The 14082-nt window shown below is 48.9% G+C and overlaps 1 protein-coding gene across 1 annotated transcript in view; it reads left to right on the forward strand.

Moving 5' to 3' along the window:
- Positions 1 to 6415, forward strand: part of Col27a1 (collagen type XXVII alpha 1 chain) — a 113605-nt gene extending 107190 nt beyond the window's left edge. The window contains exons 63-67 of the mRNA XM_070004991.1: positions 1424 to 1489; positions 2552 to 2720; positions 3116 to 3225; positions 3687 to 3905; positions 4630 to 6415. Coding sequence (XP_069861092.1) covers positions 1424 to 1489; positions 2552 to 2720; positions 3116 to 3225; positions 3687 to 3905; positions 4630 to 4776 — 711 coding nt within the window. The 3' untranslated portion in view covers positions 4777 to 6415. The remainder of the gene's footprint in view (positions 1 to 1423; positions 1490 to 2551; positions 2721 to 3115; positions 3226 to 3686; positions 3906 to 4629) is intronic.
- The last annotated feature ends 7667 nt before the right edge of the window (positions 6416 to 14082 follow it).

Genomic DNA, 14082 nt, shown 5'->3' on the forward strand with positions numbered 1-14082 from the left:
TACCCCTGCACCTGTGTACTTGGATCGCACACTCACCTCTCTTCCTAAGTGGAATTTACCAAGTGCTCACTGAACATCAGATTCCATGATAAGCGCTTCTCTTGTGTGAAGTCCAGTCTTCCACACATCACTTCTTGGCCCATTGTGCAGACCAGACCTGAGACAGAACTGGCCCTGGTGTCGTTAGGAGGTGGCCAGCTGGGATTTGGCCCTGCCCAGTTCTTCCAGAGTCCCTCTCTGGAGCCCAATCCCAGGACAGTTCTGCGTGATCTCAGCAAGCCTGAGGCCAGGCCTCTGCTGAGCCCAACACTGGGTTAGAGATCAAGGGCATGGCATGGGAGACCAGGCCAACGTGAGCCAGAGGAGGATCCTGAGGACGTGGAGAAGTTATGGCACTGCTGATATCAACAGGACACAAGCAGACATTGCTTCTAGCAGTCAGACAGCCCTGCAGTGGCAGATGGGGGGCACATTCCTAGCCTCTAACCACTCTCCAGTTGTAACAATCAGGACTGTTTCCAAGTATTGGTAAATATCCTCTGGGGGCATTGTCACCTCCAGGAGAAGAGCTCTGGTCAAGGAGGTCATTCCTCAGAGGGAGGAAGAATTTTCCAGGCAATGGAACAGCCTTCTAAGGGTCCGATGGCTGTTACATGCTCTGTCCCTGAGTGCTATGCTTAAGAAGTTAGCGTAAGCCTGGATAGTAAGCTCAGGGCTAGAGCACAAATAAGGACAGGAGGGGCTCGGGCCTCAGACGAGGTCTGGTAACCATGTTGAGAAATTGGGACTTAATTCTGGGAGCACCAGGGAGCCCCTGAAGCACTAAGAGGAAGAAAGTAGCAGGGTCAGCTGTAGCTTTGTAAGAGGAGGAACAAGTTCTACTCAGGGATTATGTCTTGGCCAAGATCCTGCCATAGAAGAATGAGTGGAAGACTGGGGACTTGAGCTAAAGTTCGTATTTTCTGGGTCTGGGAAAACCTGAGGAGTCAAGTTATACATCTAGCTCTTTTCTTTTCTCCTTCCTTCCTTCCTTCCTTCCTTCCTTCCTTCCTTCCTTCCTTTTCTTTCTTTCTTTCTTTCTTTCTTTCTTTCTTTCTTTCTTTCTTTCTTTCTTTCTTTCTTTCTTTCTTTCTTTCTTTCTTTCTTTCCTTGCTTGCTTGCTTTCAGTCAATCTTGACCCTGGAACTTAGGGCCTGGGCACTGTCCCTAAGCTTTTTTTGCACAAGGCTAGTGCTCTACCATATTGAGCCACAGCCCAACTTCTGGTTTTCTGGTGGTAAATTGGAGATAAGAGTCTCACAAACTTTCCTGCCCAGGCTGGCTTCAAACCATGACTCTCAGATTGCAGCCTCCTGGGTGGCTAGGATTATAGGCGTGAGCCACCCACCTGCACCCAGCTCATCTTTCTGTTTTCCCTGTGCAGCAACAAGATGACCTTGGGGCAGCTTTCCAGACTTGGATGGACATGGATGGAGCACTCAGACCAGAGGTACCGCCAGGAGCTCTGCCCACATGGTATTCTTTCCTGGGAGAAATGGACCCTAATGGACACAGGAGGTCGATGCCATCAGACAGCTCTGATGGGGGTTATTTCTGGGACTCAGAACAAATGGGCAGCAGCAGCAAATCCAAAATCGTCCCAGGTCTTGTGATTCCCCGGGTCCTCTTAGATCTTGGGCTCTGGCTGGCCTGAGTCAGGGAGAGACAGTCACCTGGACCCAGGGCCTGCAGCTGCTCTTCACAATCAACTCACAAGGAGGTCTGGGCCTGTCAGCTCTGCTCCAAGGCTCCAGGCAGAGAGGGGCCTTGTGTACTGTAATCCAGCCCCTGTCAAAGCCCCCTTTGCAATCTTGCAGCTTTCCTGCCATGGGGCGCTTACTATCCCCAGCTAGATGTCCCACCTGGGCCCTATTTGTTCCCTGACAGTACAGAAGAAAAGGCAGTGGACAGAGACAGAGGGGAGGGAGACCAGTTGGAGGGAGGGGGGTGGACTGAGGGGGAGAGTGTTTCCTTCCATGGCAGAGGCTCAGTGGATGGTCTGGTAATAGAACTCAGCAGAGATGATTTCTCACACACATCAAGGCTGCCTACCAAGGGGCTCTGCCCTCTTCCTCTCTCATCCATGGCCCTCATGGTGGTCACATATCAGGGTAGGCCACACCAGAGAAGAGAACGCTGAGGCTGGTGGAGGAATCCTGGCCAGGCCTTTCAGGGGACATTGCCTGGCTCCCTTTGTGTGGGCCTAAGTAGCCTCGTGGGTGGTTGAGGACCTCCGACCACATGTACAGATACTGGCGCCTGTGCCCAGGTCTCCCAACCACCTCCAGCACGGTTTACTTAGTGCTGGCTTAGATAGAGTTCTGGTGCTGGGTCATCACACGCCAACCCCGGCGGGTCAGAGACTCCCAAAGGCTCTCCAGCTTTCTGCCCAGAGGGACTCAAGTCTTCCATAGGTTTCTCCCAGGTGGGAAAGACTTGGGGAAGCAAGAGTCTGGGGTATTGGCCTTCAATAGGACCAAAAGGGCTAACGGCCACAGCTCTCCTACAACAGGAGTACAGCTATTCCGACCATCTGGTGCTGGACCAAGGAGGGGAGATCTTCAAAACCTTACACTACCTCAGCAACCTCATCCAGAGCATTAAGACGCCCCTGGGTACCAAGGAGAACCCAGCCCGGGTCTGCCGGGACCTCATGGACTGTGAGCAGAAGATGGTGGATGGTAAAGTATCTGTAGGGGACTGAGGAGGGCCATCCTTCCTTGGGGGTGGATGACAAGTCGGGTGGACGAGTTCCAGTGGGAGTGGGGACAGATCGAGTCTGAGATTTTTCAGTGCTCTTTGGCCAAGTTTGTGTCCTTAGGAAGACAGACACATGGGCTGTCAGTCATTCACCCAGCACATGCCACTGAACCCATCCCAGAGGCCATTAGGAAACAATGGGGAGCAGAGAGGAGAGGTCCCCTTTTTCCTTAACCCATTAACTCACATCCCTCACGGGCTTCCTGCCCATGCCACTCCCAGCTTCAGGCCCCAGTGGGCTCAGCGGGTCACAGATCCAGGCCTATCCACAGAGCCGAGTTTGGGCACCTCCCAGACGCACACATTTGCCATGCAGGTACCTACTGGGTAGACCCTAATCTTGGCTGCTCGTCCGACACCATCGAAGTCTCCTGCAATTTCACACACGGTGGACAGACCTGTCTAAAGCCCATCACAGCCTCTAAGGTACCCACCCCTCCCCGTATCACGGCGGATGGGCCCATGCCCAGCCCAGTTCTCTCCCAAGTCCCCCAAAGACCTACCTTCCTCCCCCAGGGCCCTCCCTCCTACAGGCTCCATTATCTCCCAACAGCCTGTCCCACTGTTTGCTTCTAGAAGCTCCTGCCCACCCCATAGCCCTCAGGGACTCAGAATGGCTGAGAGCGCTTCCTGGTTTCCTCTCAGCTTGGGCAAGAGCCTTTTCCTGATGTGGTCTCTAGACCCTGCTCAGCCCCAGTGCCAGCCACGTTGGGGAGTGGAACGGGCCACAGTACTGAAGCTCTGGTTCTGGGGCTCAACAGCCGCTTCTTAATGACAAGGCTGTGAGTGCTGCCCACACAGACGCATTCCCTGTCTTCCCAGTGAGCAAACATTTAGGTATTTCCCCCCTCCCCACGCCCCCCCCCTCCACCTGTGTCTTCCCATAGGTGGAGTTTGCTGTCAGCCGGGTCCAGATGAATTTTCTGCACTTGCTGAGCTCCGAGGTGACCCAGCACATCACCATCCACTGCCTTAACCTAACAGTGTGGCAGGAGGGCCCAGGGCACTCCCTGGCCAAGCAGGCCGTGCGCTTTCGGGCCTGGAATGGGCAGATCTTTGAAGCCGGGGGTCAGTTCAGGCCAGAAGTGTCTGTGGATGGCTGCAAGGTAACTGTTAGAGCCCTGGATGGATCAGCCCCTCACTTGGGAAGCTTTGCTTTCTGAATGTAAAATTCTAGCTAACAGAAGGAAGGGGGACATTGTCAAAAAAGAAATGTACTCATTCACTGACATAAAGCAGTAACCCCTCTTTACATTACTTTTATAATCATAACAGTAAAAGTTAATAATAAAAGAGAGAGAGAGAAAGAAGAAAGGAAGGAAGAGGGAGAAGGAAGGAAAGAAAGAAGGAAGGGAGCGAAGGGAAGAAGTCTGCCAGGTGCCTATGGCTCCTGGCTGTCACCATAGCTACTTGGGAGGCTGAGATGGCATCTTCATTGGAAGCCAACCCAGGCATACAGATCTGAGGGAGTCATATCCCTATTTTTCTAGCAAAAACCCTCCCAGAGGGGTGGTATTGCCTAAAAAGAATGATCCTTTTATTATCTTTTAAAAAGATTCTAGCTAACAACTGAATACATTAGCGTGGTGTATGTAATTTTTACCCTCATGTAACGATCTCATTAGAATCGGTTTTCTCAGAAAGTTGTGCTGGACCCTTCTAAGCTGGTGAATAATAACATGGACGCCATCTTCAGGTGTCATTGCGGCTGTGGAATGCAACATCATTAAAAACTGGCTGGGGGGGTGGGTGGGAGGTGGCGTAGAGATAATGGCGAAGCATCCACAGAACCTGAGGAGAGCATGCGCACTCTTTTTCTTCGACCTGCAGGTCCACGATGGCCGCTGGCACCAGACACACTTCACCTTCAGGACCCAGGACCCCCAGCAGCTACCCATTGTCAGCGTGGACAACCTCCCTCCCGCCTCATCCGGGAAGCAGTATCGCCTCGAAGTTGGACCTGCGTGCTTCCTCTGACCTCTGACCTCTGGGTGCCTCTAGGCCTTCTGGGGAAGGAAAGAGAACAAGAGGCAAGAACAGGGCCCCTCTGCCTTCTGGGGAGGTTCCAGCTGCAATCTTCTCAGTAGGAATGGGTGGGGAGCAGCAGGCCCTGGGCTGGGCTTGGGAACAACTGAGCCTCATGTAGCCCCACAAAGAGCCAGCCAGAACAAGTTGAGCTGCAACCCATCTGTGCCCTCCACCTATCTCCCAGCTCCGAAGCCGTCCCTGCCCTCCCGGCTCCCTCCCCAAAGAGCCCCATGCTGGAGCTGGCTTGAGGGAAGGTGGTAACTTGTCAGCTGGTCCCTGCCAGGGAGCTTTTGATGTGCAATATTAGAAAAGGAGACATGGAAAAAAAGAGAGAGAGAGAGAAAAAAGAAGTATATATATATATATATATAGTAAGATATGTTATTTAAACAAAAAGATGTGTTACTATTTTTTTTCACCTGGGAGAGAGATACAGAAGAGAAGAGCAGTGAGGGGGAGGGGGGAGGTAGGTGGTAAGGGAGGACGCAAGATGGAGCTGGGGTACCCAGGCCAAGTTACCTCCCACTGTGAATTCGCTGGTGCTCACAATCATCTTGTGTAGTATATGTAATTGTGTTTTTAAGGAAAAAAAAAAGAAGAAAAACTCTATTTAAGATTCTGAAGGTGCTACTATTTTTGCCAGAGACTTTGATAGTGGGCATTCATCTACATCTTTCTTCCTCCTCCAAATGACCAAGATTGGAGAAGTTCTGATTTGCCTAGCATGGCCCATCCACTAAGCAAAGGGGGGGAGGGGGGATGAAAAGAAGAAAAAGTAAGCAGAATGCACAACAAAACAAAAAGTCTATCTGAAACGGGAAGTCAGAAGTTGAGCACTCTCCTGTTATCTTATGGACTTTAACATGACTCTCCTTTGATGGAGCATTTAGTCTTCATCTTTGGTCAAGTGGTACCGGAGTGCTGGGCCTGTCCTGGAAGGCCTCGTGACCTACATAGAAGAGCAACCTTGAGGATGAAGAATCGAGTTCCAAAAGCAGCAAGAGGTCAGAGCCAGCCTTGGAGGCAGAATGTAAATACTGAACCACACCAGGCCAGGTCCTGCCTCGGGAACCCCACCCCTGCAAACGCTGTCTACCTTCTTGCCTTCAACCCATGTCATGGCCCATCAATGGTCTGCCTGCCCATGACAATCAGTGTGATCAGAATTGTCGCGTGTCATGGAACAAAGGAAACCTGAGTTTGGATTTTTGAAGTTATTTTTAACTATGGACTTATTTTTCTAGAAGGGGAAAGTGTCTGTGAAAGTCTCTGTGTATTTCTAAGGTTGTGTCTCTTTGGGAATTGGATATTATTTTCACTATTTAATGCTTCACCCTGGCCTGCCCTTCCTACCACCTCTGTACCCCACCTGCCACCCCAGTCTGAGCGCTCTCCAGGAAAGGGCATGTTTGTCCTAGCAGCTTCAGCTCATCTCAGCAGTGTCCCTTCGGCTGCCAGTCTTCCCTCAGCCTCCCTCATTCTGGATTCTTCCATGTGCTCATTTGTTTCTGTCCCTATGTCAGTGTGTTCAAACCCAGTGGGTTCCCTTTCTCTTTTCCCCTTCTGGGTTTTAAATAAATACTTAAAACTGAGGCAAAGAAACGACGTGTGTGGGGTCCCCTGCTTCTTTGTAAAGCTTGCGGGCAGTTTCTGGTAGGGTATGGCGGAGGGAAGATGAGTGGAGGGTATTCAGTTCAAGCCAGGGCAAATATGGTGGGGCAGTTTCCCTCCAAAACCCCTCCTGCATCCCATAACCATGGTGAGATTAGAACCCAGGACATCACACATGCCTAGCCATCATTCCACCACTGAGCCATACCCCAGCTCTCTCTTTCAGTGTCCTTCCGATGGTGTCTCTAATCACTTTGGTTTTTGTTATTGTGGTGGTGGTTTTGTTGGTCGTGGGTTTCAACCTCAAGGGCTTGGGTACAGTCCAGGAGCTCCTTTACTCAAGGTGAGTGCTCTACTACCAATTTCAGTTTTCTGGCGGTTAATTGGAGATAAGAGACTCACAGACTTTCCTGGCTGAGATGGCATTGAACCGTGATCCTCAGATCTTAGCCTCCTGAGTAGTTAGGAATGCAGGCCTGAGCCACTGACGCCCACTTTGTTTTTATAAGGACACCAGTCATACTGGGTATGACCCACCCTAATGACCATATCTTCCCTTGATGGAGTGTGCATAGACTCTGTCTCCAAATAAGAAAACCCAGCAGTTCTTTATTATTGTACCTACTGTGAAATTCATATTAATGACATCTACCACACTCACAAGCTATGTAGCTGTGGGACTACCCACCTTCCTGTCTTGTTTCCTAACATCTCACCCCATTTTGTAGTTACTTCCCAGTATGATATGTCTAAGATCACCCATGTTTTTCATGTATCAATACTTCATTTTTTATGGCTGAATAATAGTTCATTGTAGTCAAACAACTGAGCCCCAGTATATTAGAAGCTGCCATAAAATATGAACCAAGAAAGAGGCAGACAAGCTGGGCGCTGGTGGCTCACGCCTGTAATCCTAGCTACTCAGGAGGCTGAGATCTGAGGATCGAGGTTCAAAGCCAGCCCAGGCAGGAGAGACCCTGAGACTCCTATCTCCAATAAACCACCAGAACACCGGAAGTGGCGCTGTAGCTCAAGTGGTAGAGCGCTTGCCTTGAGCTGAAGGACAGCGCCCAGGCCCAGAGTTCAAGCCCCACGACCAACAAAAAAAAAAAAAAAAAAAAAAAGAGGCAGACAGAGCCAACACCACACAGCGTGCAATTGTCTATAGACTTATTGACAGAAGTCCGGTACCGGTACCAGCCCAACTGGTCCCTCTGGATCAGAAGGAAGGGCATTAGGGCAAAAGTGACTTCACCCAAGCTGTCAAGCACTGCCCTCACAGGATCCACACACCACTGTAATGGTACTGTTGATAGTTTGCTGGGAGACACTGCAGGGAAAACTGAAGGGTCACTCATGGAAGGACAGTCATGGAAATCATAATTCAAGATGGTTGTGCTCATGTCAAGCGGAATCCATATACAAAATAGACCACACTTTATCCATTCATTGGGAGGTAGACAGCTGGCCCATGGCAAGGCCTGTGCTATACCATGAGAGCCACACCACCACTCCTGTTGCTTTCAGATGGGTTCTCTTACTAACTTGCCTTAGGCTGGCCTTGAGCGATATCCTAACATCTTATGCTGTCTCCTAAGTAGCTGGGATTGCAGGAATTCATCACATACCAACCCTAGCCTGTGAGATTCTTGAGCAAAGTCACCGTGGCACCTGCCATAGAAGAAGTACAAGAGCACAGGTCTGTGGGATTGGGTTGTCAGGATAGGAAAATAAAACACAGAACACCCAGGTAAATTTTAATTTCAGACAATCAATAGTGCAATATTTGTGATGTATCTAAACTGAAACAATGTAGTTTATGAGCAATTTGATAGCTGTGTCTCAGGCACCCAGGTCTCCTGATCCTGGTTTGGTTCATACCTCTGTGCTCCTTCATCTGCTCCTTCCTGGGGTCAGAGTGAATCAGAACTTTTCTGCTTTCTCCTGTAGAAGAACACAAATCACAGCAGTTGTGTTCACACCCAAGACCAAGGTGTGTGGTCCCTGTGGGGAGGGTGCTTAACTCTTGGATGTTAGCTTGCAAAACCTGCGCTGAGTTTTCAGCGATTCAAGCCTGTTCTCTGTGTCAAGTAGTGAGGGACACAAGGATTCCCACCCTAGGCTGTGAGCTCTGCAGCCACCCTGTCAAGGCCCAGAGAGCCCTGTAGCCCTGGGGGAAGACAAGGCCAAGCTGTAACTCAATCCCAAGGCTGCAGACAACATCGGTCAGCACCTTAGACTCAGATCAGAAGTGACAGCTCCCACAGGCTTGATAAACCAGTTCCCAGCTTCACCCCAGCGCATGGAACCACAAACCCCAATGATGGTATGTTGACATCCCACCTCCCCAGAGGCCCCAGGAAACATGGCTCTGTTTCCTAAGGCTGGAAAATGATTTCCCAGGAATGGAAAAGATAAAAAAGTTAAAGCTTGAGAATGGGGAATAAGGATATTCTTTTTTATTTCTTTAGTCATCAGTTATGGAGATAAACAACCCATTTCCTGAAACATTTCCTGAGATTACTATGTCGTAGTGGGTACCCCAAAAAATATCCAGCTGTTTCTGTTGCTTCCCTTTTTGTGTCAATGGGAAATTCACATCCAAGTCTATTTGTTCTGTAGAAAGCTTCTCAAGGCATCGTCAAAGATTGCCCATGTGCCTCTCATCTTCATGTTCCTGATGCCCGTCCATTGGGTATGTCAAGCAGTGGCGGATGCTGGAGTACCACCTTGCTAACAGTGCATGCTCACAGCTCTAAGTCTGGAGGATGCTGCTGGAAGGGTGGGGCCTGGACTGCTGCATGCTGGGAATGCAAGGTGCTCACTCTAGGTTGTGGGGCAAGATGGGACACAAGCCAGAGAGCAGGATAAGCCTCAGGGATGCATGGAAGAACAGGAGCTGAACTCTCTACTTGAGTCAGGCTGCCAGGGGACTTGGAGCAGAGCTGTTCAGGTAGCCTTTGGCTGAGCTTTGGGCACAGATTGGTGGTCTTCTCCACCAGAGCTCAGAGAAGCTCCTGCAGATGAGTTTGGCAGCCACAGGGGCGTGAGAGAGATGGCAGGCAGGTGCTGGAGCTCAAGAGCAAGAGGGGCTGTGTCAAAGCGGTGGCACTCACACCACCACCTAGCCCGATCTCTGACCCTTCTTTACCAGGACAGGGAAGGATCCTGGAACTGGGCCAGTTCATTTCTGGTAGCCATAGCTGGCAGGCTCTTTGGTACAGAAGGCCGCTTTCCCTATACTGGCAGCGTTTGTGGACTCCTGTTTCACAATGAGTGTCAGGAAGGAGGTGGAGTGGATGTCCCCACTGGGCCAGCTCCAGGGGAAAGCCAGGGCCCTGTGTGTGCTCTGTCCACAGTGGGTCACTTCCAGCCATGCCAGTCCCACCCACAATGACAAGCACTACGGTAATGGGAAAAGGAGAGGGATAAGAGGCTGGCAGTAGCTCCTACCTACTCAAGTCTGAAGACTGCGATTCACAGCCAGCCTAGACAAGATCCATGAGACTCTTATTTCCACTAACCTACAAAGTAAAAAAAAAAGCCAAAAGTAGAATTGTGACTCAAGTGGTAGAGCACTAGCCTTGAGGTCTGAGATCTTGGTTTGAAGCCAGCCCGGGAAGGAAACTCTGTGAAACTTTTATCTAATTCAAGCTCCAGGACTGACAAAAACAAAAGAAAGGAAAGAAATGAAAAGAAAGAAAGAAAGAAAGAAAGAAAGAAAGAAAGAAAGAAAGAAAGAAAGAAAGAAAGAAAGAAAGAAAGAGAGAGAGAAAGAAAGAAAGAGAAAGAGAGAGAAAGAAAGAGAACGAGAAAGAAAGAAAAAGAGAGAGAGAGAGAGAGAAAGAAAGAAAGAAAGAAAGAGAGAGAGAAAGAAAGAGAAAGAGAGAAAGAAAGAGAACGAGAAAGAAAGAAAGAGAGAGAGAGAGAGAGAGAGAGAGAGAGAGAGAGAGAGAGAGAGAGAAGAAATCTGGTGCCCTATGGCTCAGCCTGATAATAGCAGCTTTCTGAGCAACGATGGCGTCAGATTCTTGCCCAGACCATGAGTCTGGCTGAGCGCTCCATGCCATCGGCCTTGTCAGCTCCACACACAATCTGATACACATGCCACAAGCCTGGGTTCTCAGATAGGAGAGCTGAAACCCAACAAAGTCTCATCATCATTGCCCAAGATTACGGAACAGGATGTGAACGTGAGCAAACCTTTTTTTGGTGTATTATTTCCCCAGCCCCTGACAGAGTTCCTAGTTAGAACCATTGGTGTTTTTTCATGGCTGCTGAGATAAAAGAAGATTCAGTCTCCAGACCAGGAGCCCAGCCCCTCCTTGCTGCAGAGAGCTGACTCAGCAAGTGTGGCCTTTCCAGCTTACGTCATCTCTCTGAGCCACTTGTTACCAGTGAAGTACATAAAAAGTGCAGGCATCTACCTGGCTTTCTCGGCCCCCTGAACAAGATGGTGTATGTTTGATGGTGACAATTGTCCTCCAAAAGGACCTCCCTCGGGCTGGGAAGGTGGCTCAGTGGTAGAGTGCTTGCTTTGCATGCATGAGGCCCTGGGTTCGATTCTTCAGCACCACATAAGCAAAAAGAAAAAAGCCAGAAGTGGCGCTGTGGCTCAAGTGGTAGAGTGCTAGCCTTGAGCTGAAGAGCTGAGGGACAGCGCCCAGGCCCAGAGTTCAGGCCCCACGACTGGACCCCCCCCCCAAAAAAACAAAAAAAAACAAAAGGACCTCCCTCTTATCAACATTTCATAAACATGAACAATGCAGTGAAGTCAGTCCAATTCTTATCTCCCTTTCCATAGAGAAGTTAAGTACACACATCCAGGAGAGTGCACTTTACCACCCACCCTCAACTAGCCTATGAGAATGTTGACCCCTTTCCTTCCTTCCTTCCTTCCTTCCTTCCTTCCTTCCTTCCTTCCTTCCTTCCTTCCTTCCTTCCTTCCTTCCTTTCTTTCTTCCTTCCTTCCTTCCTTTCTTCCTCCATTCCTTCCTTCCTCCCTTCTTTCCTTCCTCCCTTCCTTCCTTCCTTCTCTTCTTTTCTTTTTTGTTGGATGTGGAGCTTGAACTCAGGGCCTGGAGACTACCCTGAGCTCTCTTGCTCAAGGAGAACACTCAAGCACTTTGAGCCATGACTCTACTTCCAGTTTTTGGTGGTTAATTGGAGATAAGAGACTCATGGACTTTCCTGCCCAGGCTGGCTTTGAACCATGATCCTCAGATCTCAACCTCCTGAGTAGTAGGATTACAGGCATGAGCTACAGGTACCCAACTACCTGTCTCTTTCTTTCTGACCAACTTTTGACATTGTACCAGGGTCAGATAGACAGGATAGAAGGGGCTGGCTAAGAATTTCAATCTACATTGGTGCTGGAGCATCCTAGAAATGTAAGGGAGCTGGGAAGATTTTGGGGGAGCTCTTGGAGACACCACCTGGCTAGCATATTGGTTGAAAAGTGAGGAAACAGCCTCCCCCCCCAGCCTGAGTGACAGAAAGTGGGAGGAGGGGAGCACAACACACCATTTGGGAGGAGTCTGAGGTTGGGCTGTTCATCGTTCCTCCAGCAGGCCATTCCCGCCTTTACAAATAGAATCCCTCGCAGACCACTGCTGCAAACACTTCAATGTTACAAAGCACACGTATGAAAATAAAGCAATCAAGTTGATCTTGTGAGAGTGGAGCACTTAAGTAGTTAGATCTCATGCTGGAGTTTCGTCTGGCTCTGAGATGATCTTTGAATCTCACATTCAACCTTGCAAAATGGCATCGGATTCTCGCAGAGCACCTAGTCTCCCCGTCCATCCACGCATGTGCTCCGGAACTGCAGGAATGATTGAATACATCCATATGCTTCTCCAATGCCTGGTGCAATGGTTGCAGAAGCTGCTGGGGAAGATTTCCTCAGCCTGTGCAGCAAGATCGCTGCCTTGCAGCAACTCAGAGAAAGCGGAGAGTTACTGCACTGATGGAGAAGGATGGGTGAACACACTGAAAACATTGTCAATTCTCCTACCTCTAGGTAGCCCTGGGCCAGTGGCAGCATCTCTCACAAAGCGTGGGGATAAGGACATGCGGGTCTGAAGATTTGAGGATCATGTCAGATGTGCAGAATGGTTTCTCTGGGGCCAGGATATAGTGCTGGCTGTGACAGAGGAGATTCGGACTGCTGGCCAGAACCATGCCCTGAGTATCTCTCTCCCTCTCTTCCCCTCTTTCCCTCCCCCTCTCTCAGCTACCTTCACCAACACCACACATTTTCCCAAGCCTCAAATCAGAGCAGTGCAAAGTTAGAAATCATCTAGCAAAATTCACCTGGCCAAAAAAAAAAAAAAAAGAAAGAAAGAAAGAGAGAGAAGAGAGAGAGAGAGAAAGAGAGAGAGGGAGGGAGGGAGGAAGGAAGGAAGGAAGGAAGGAAGGAAGGAAGGAAGGAAGGAAGGAAGGAAGGAAGGAAGGAAAAGGAAGGAAAGAAATAGAAGTGAATAGAATAGAACAAAATAGAACCAAATAGGAAAAAAAACAGAATTTCTAGTTCTGACAAGGACATGAAATTCACTTGTGCATCCCCAATTTGGGATATTATTTAAAATTGTGTTTTATTTAATTTGTCATCTTTTGCTTTCCCTGCTTGATCAATCTTATTGAGTTAGAATCCAGGTTGTTTAAGTGCATCTCTAAGTTTATAACCCATACATCTGTGAGCATGTGCAGAGCATGCCCCTGGCATGGAGGGAAGGCCCGGCAGAGCCTTTTGCAAACACCATCTCATTCATATTGTTATAGATTCATCCATGCTGTTCTACAACTTCATTGAAATGGAGTCATCTCGTATTTGTTTTACTACAGCTTGTCTCTTTTGCTCAGCATAACTTGTTTTTGAAATTTCTCAACAATGTTGCATGCATCAATAGTTCATCTCATGTTATTCTCAAGTCACAGTGATCTGTGTAGAAAAATGCTACAACTTGTATCTTCATTTTCTTGTTGATGAATACTAAGTTGATTATATCTTTAGAGTAACATTAATAACATTACTGTGAAGTTTTATGTACAAGCTACTGTACCTCACACACTGCATAGGTGGGTTATTTTAGAAGGGAATCTGTTGCCCGATGTTTACCAAAAGCAGAAAACATTGTTACAGTTGTAAAGTTAGAATATAGTAGCAAGAGGAAACATTGCTCACACATTAAAATTCTAACTACAGTCACAAACCTACAGCTCATGCCTATAATGCTAGCCACTCAGGAAGCTGAGCTCTAAAGATGGTAGTTTGAAGCCAGCCTGGGCAGAAAAGTCTCCAGTGAACCAGCAAAAAAGCCAGAAGTAGAACTGTAGCTCAAGTGGCAGAGCGTGCTAGACTTGAGTGAAGTTAAGGGACAGAGCTCAGGCCCTGAGTTGAAGCCTCAGCACCAGCACCTATACATACAACTTTTTTTCCCCCCATCGTCGGACCTGAACTCTGGGCGCTGTCCTTGAGCTCTTCAGCTCAAGGCTAGTGCTCTACCACTTGAACCATAGGGCCACTTCCAGTTTTTTTGGCTTATGTGGTGCTGAGGAATGGAACCCAGTGTCTCATGCATGCAAGGCAAGCACTCTACCACTGAGCCACCTTCACAGTCCCTATACATACAACTTTCTATA

Source organism: Dipodomys merriami, unplaced genomic scaffold (assembly GCF_024711535.1).
Source record: "Dipodomys merriami isolate MVZ:Mamm:240054 unplaced genomic scaffold, mDipMer1.0.p SCAF_11, whole genome shotgun sequence".
In the NCBI taxonomy this organism is placed as follows: Eukaryota; Metazoa; Chordata; class Mammalia; order Rodentia; family Heteromyidae; genus Dipodomys; species Dipodomys merriami.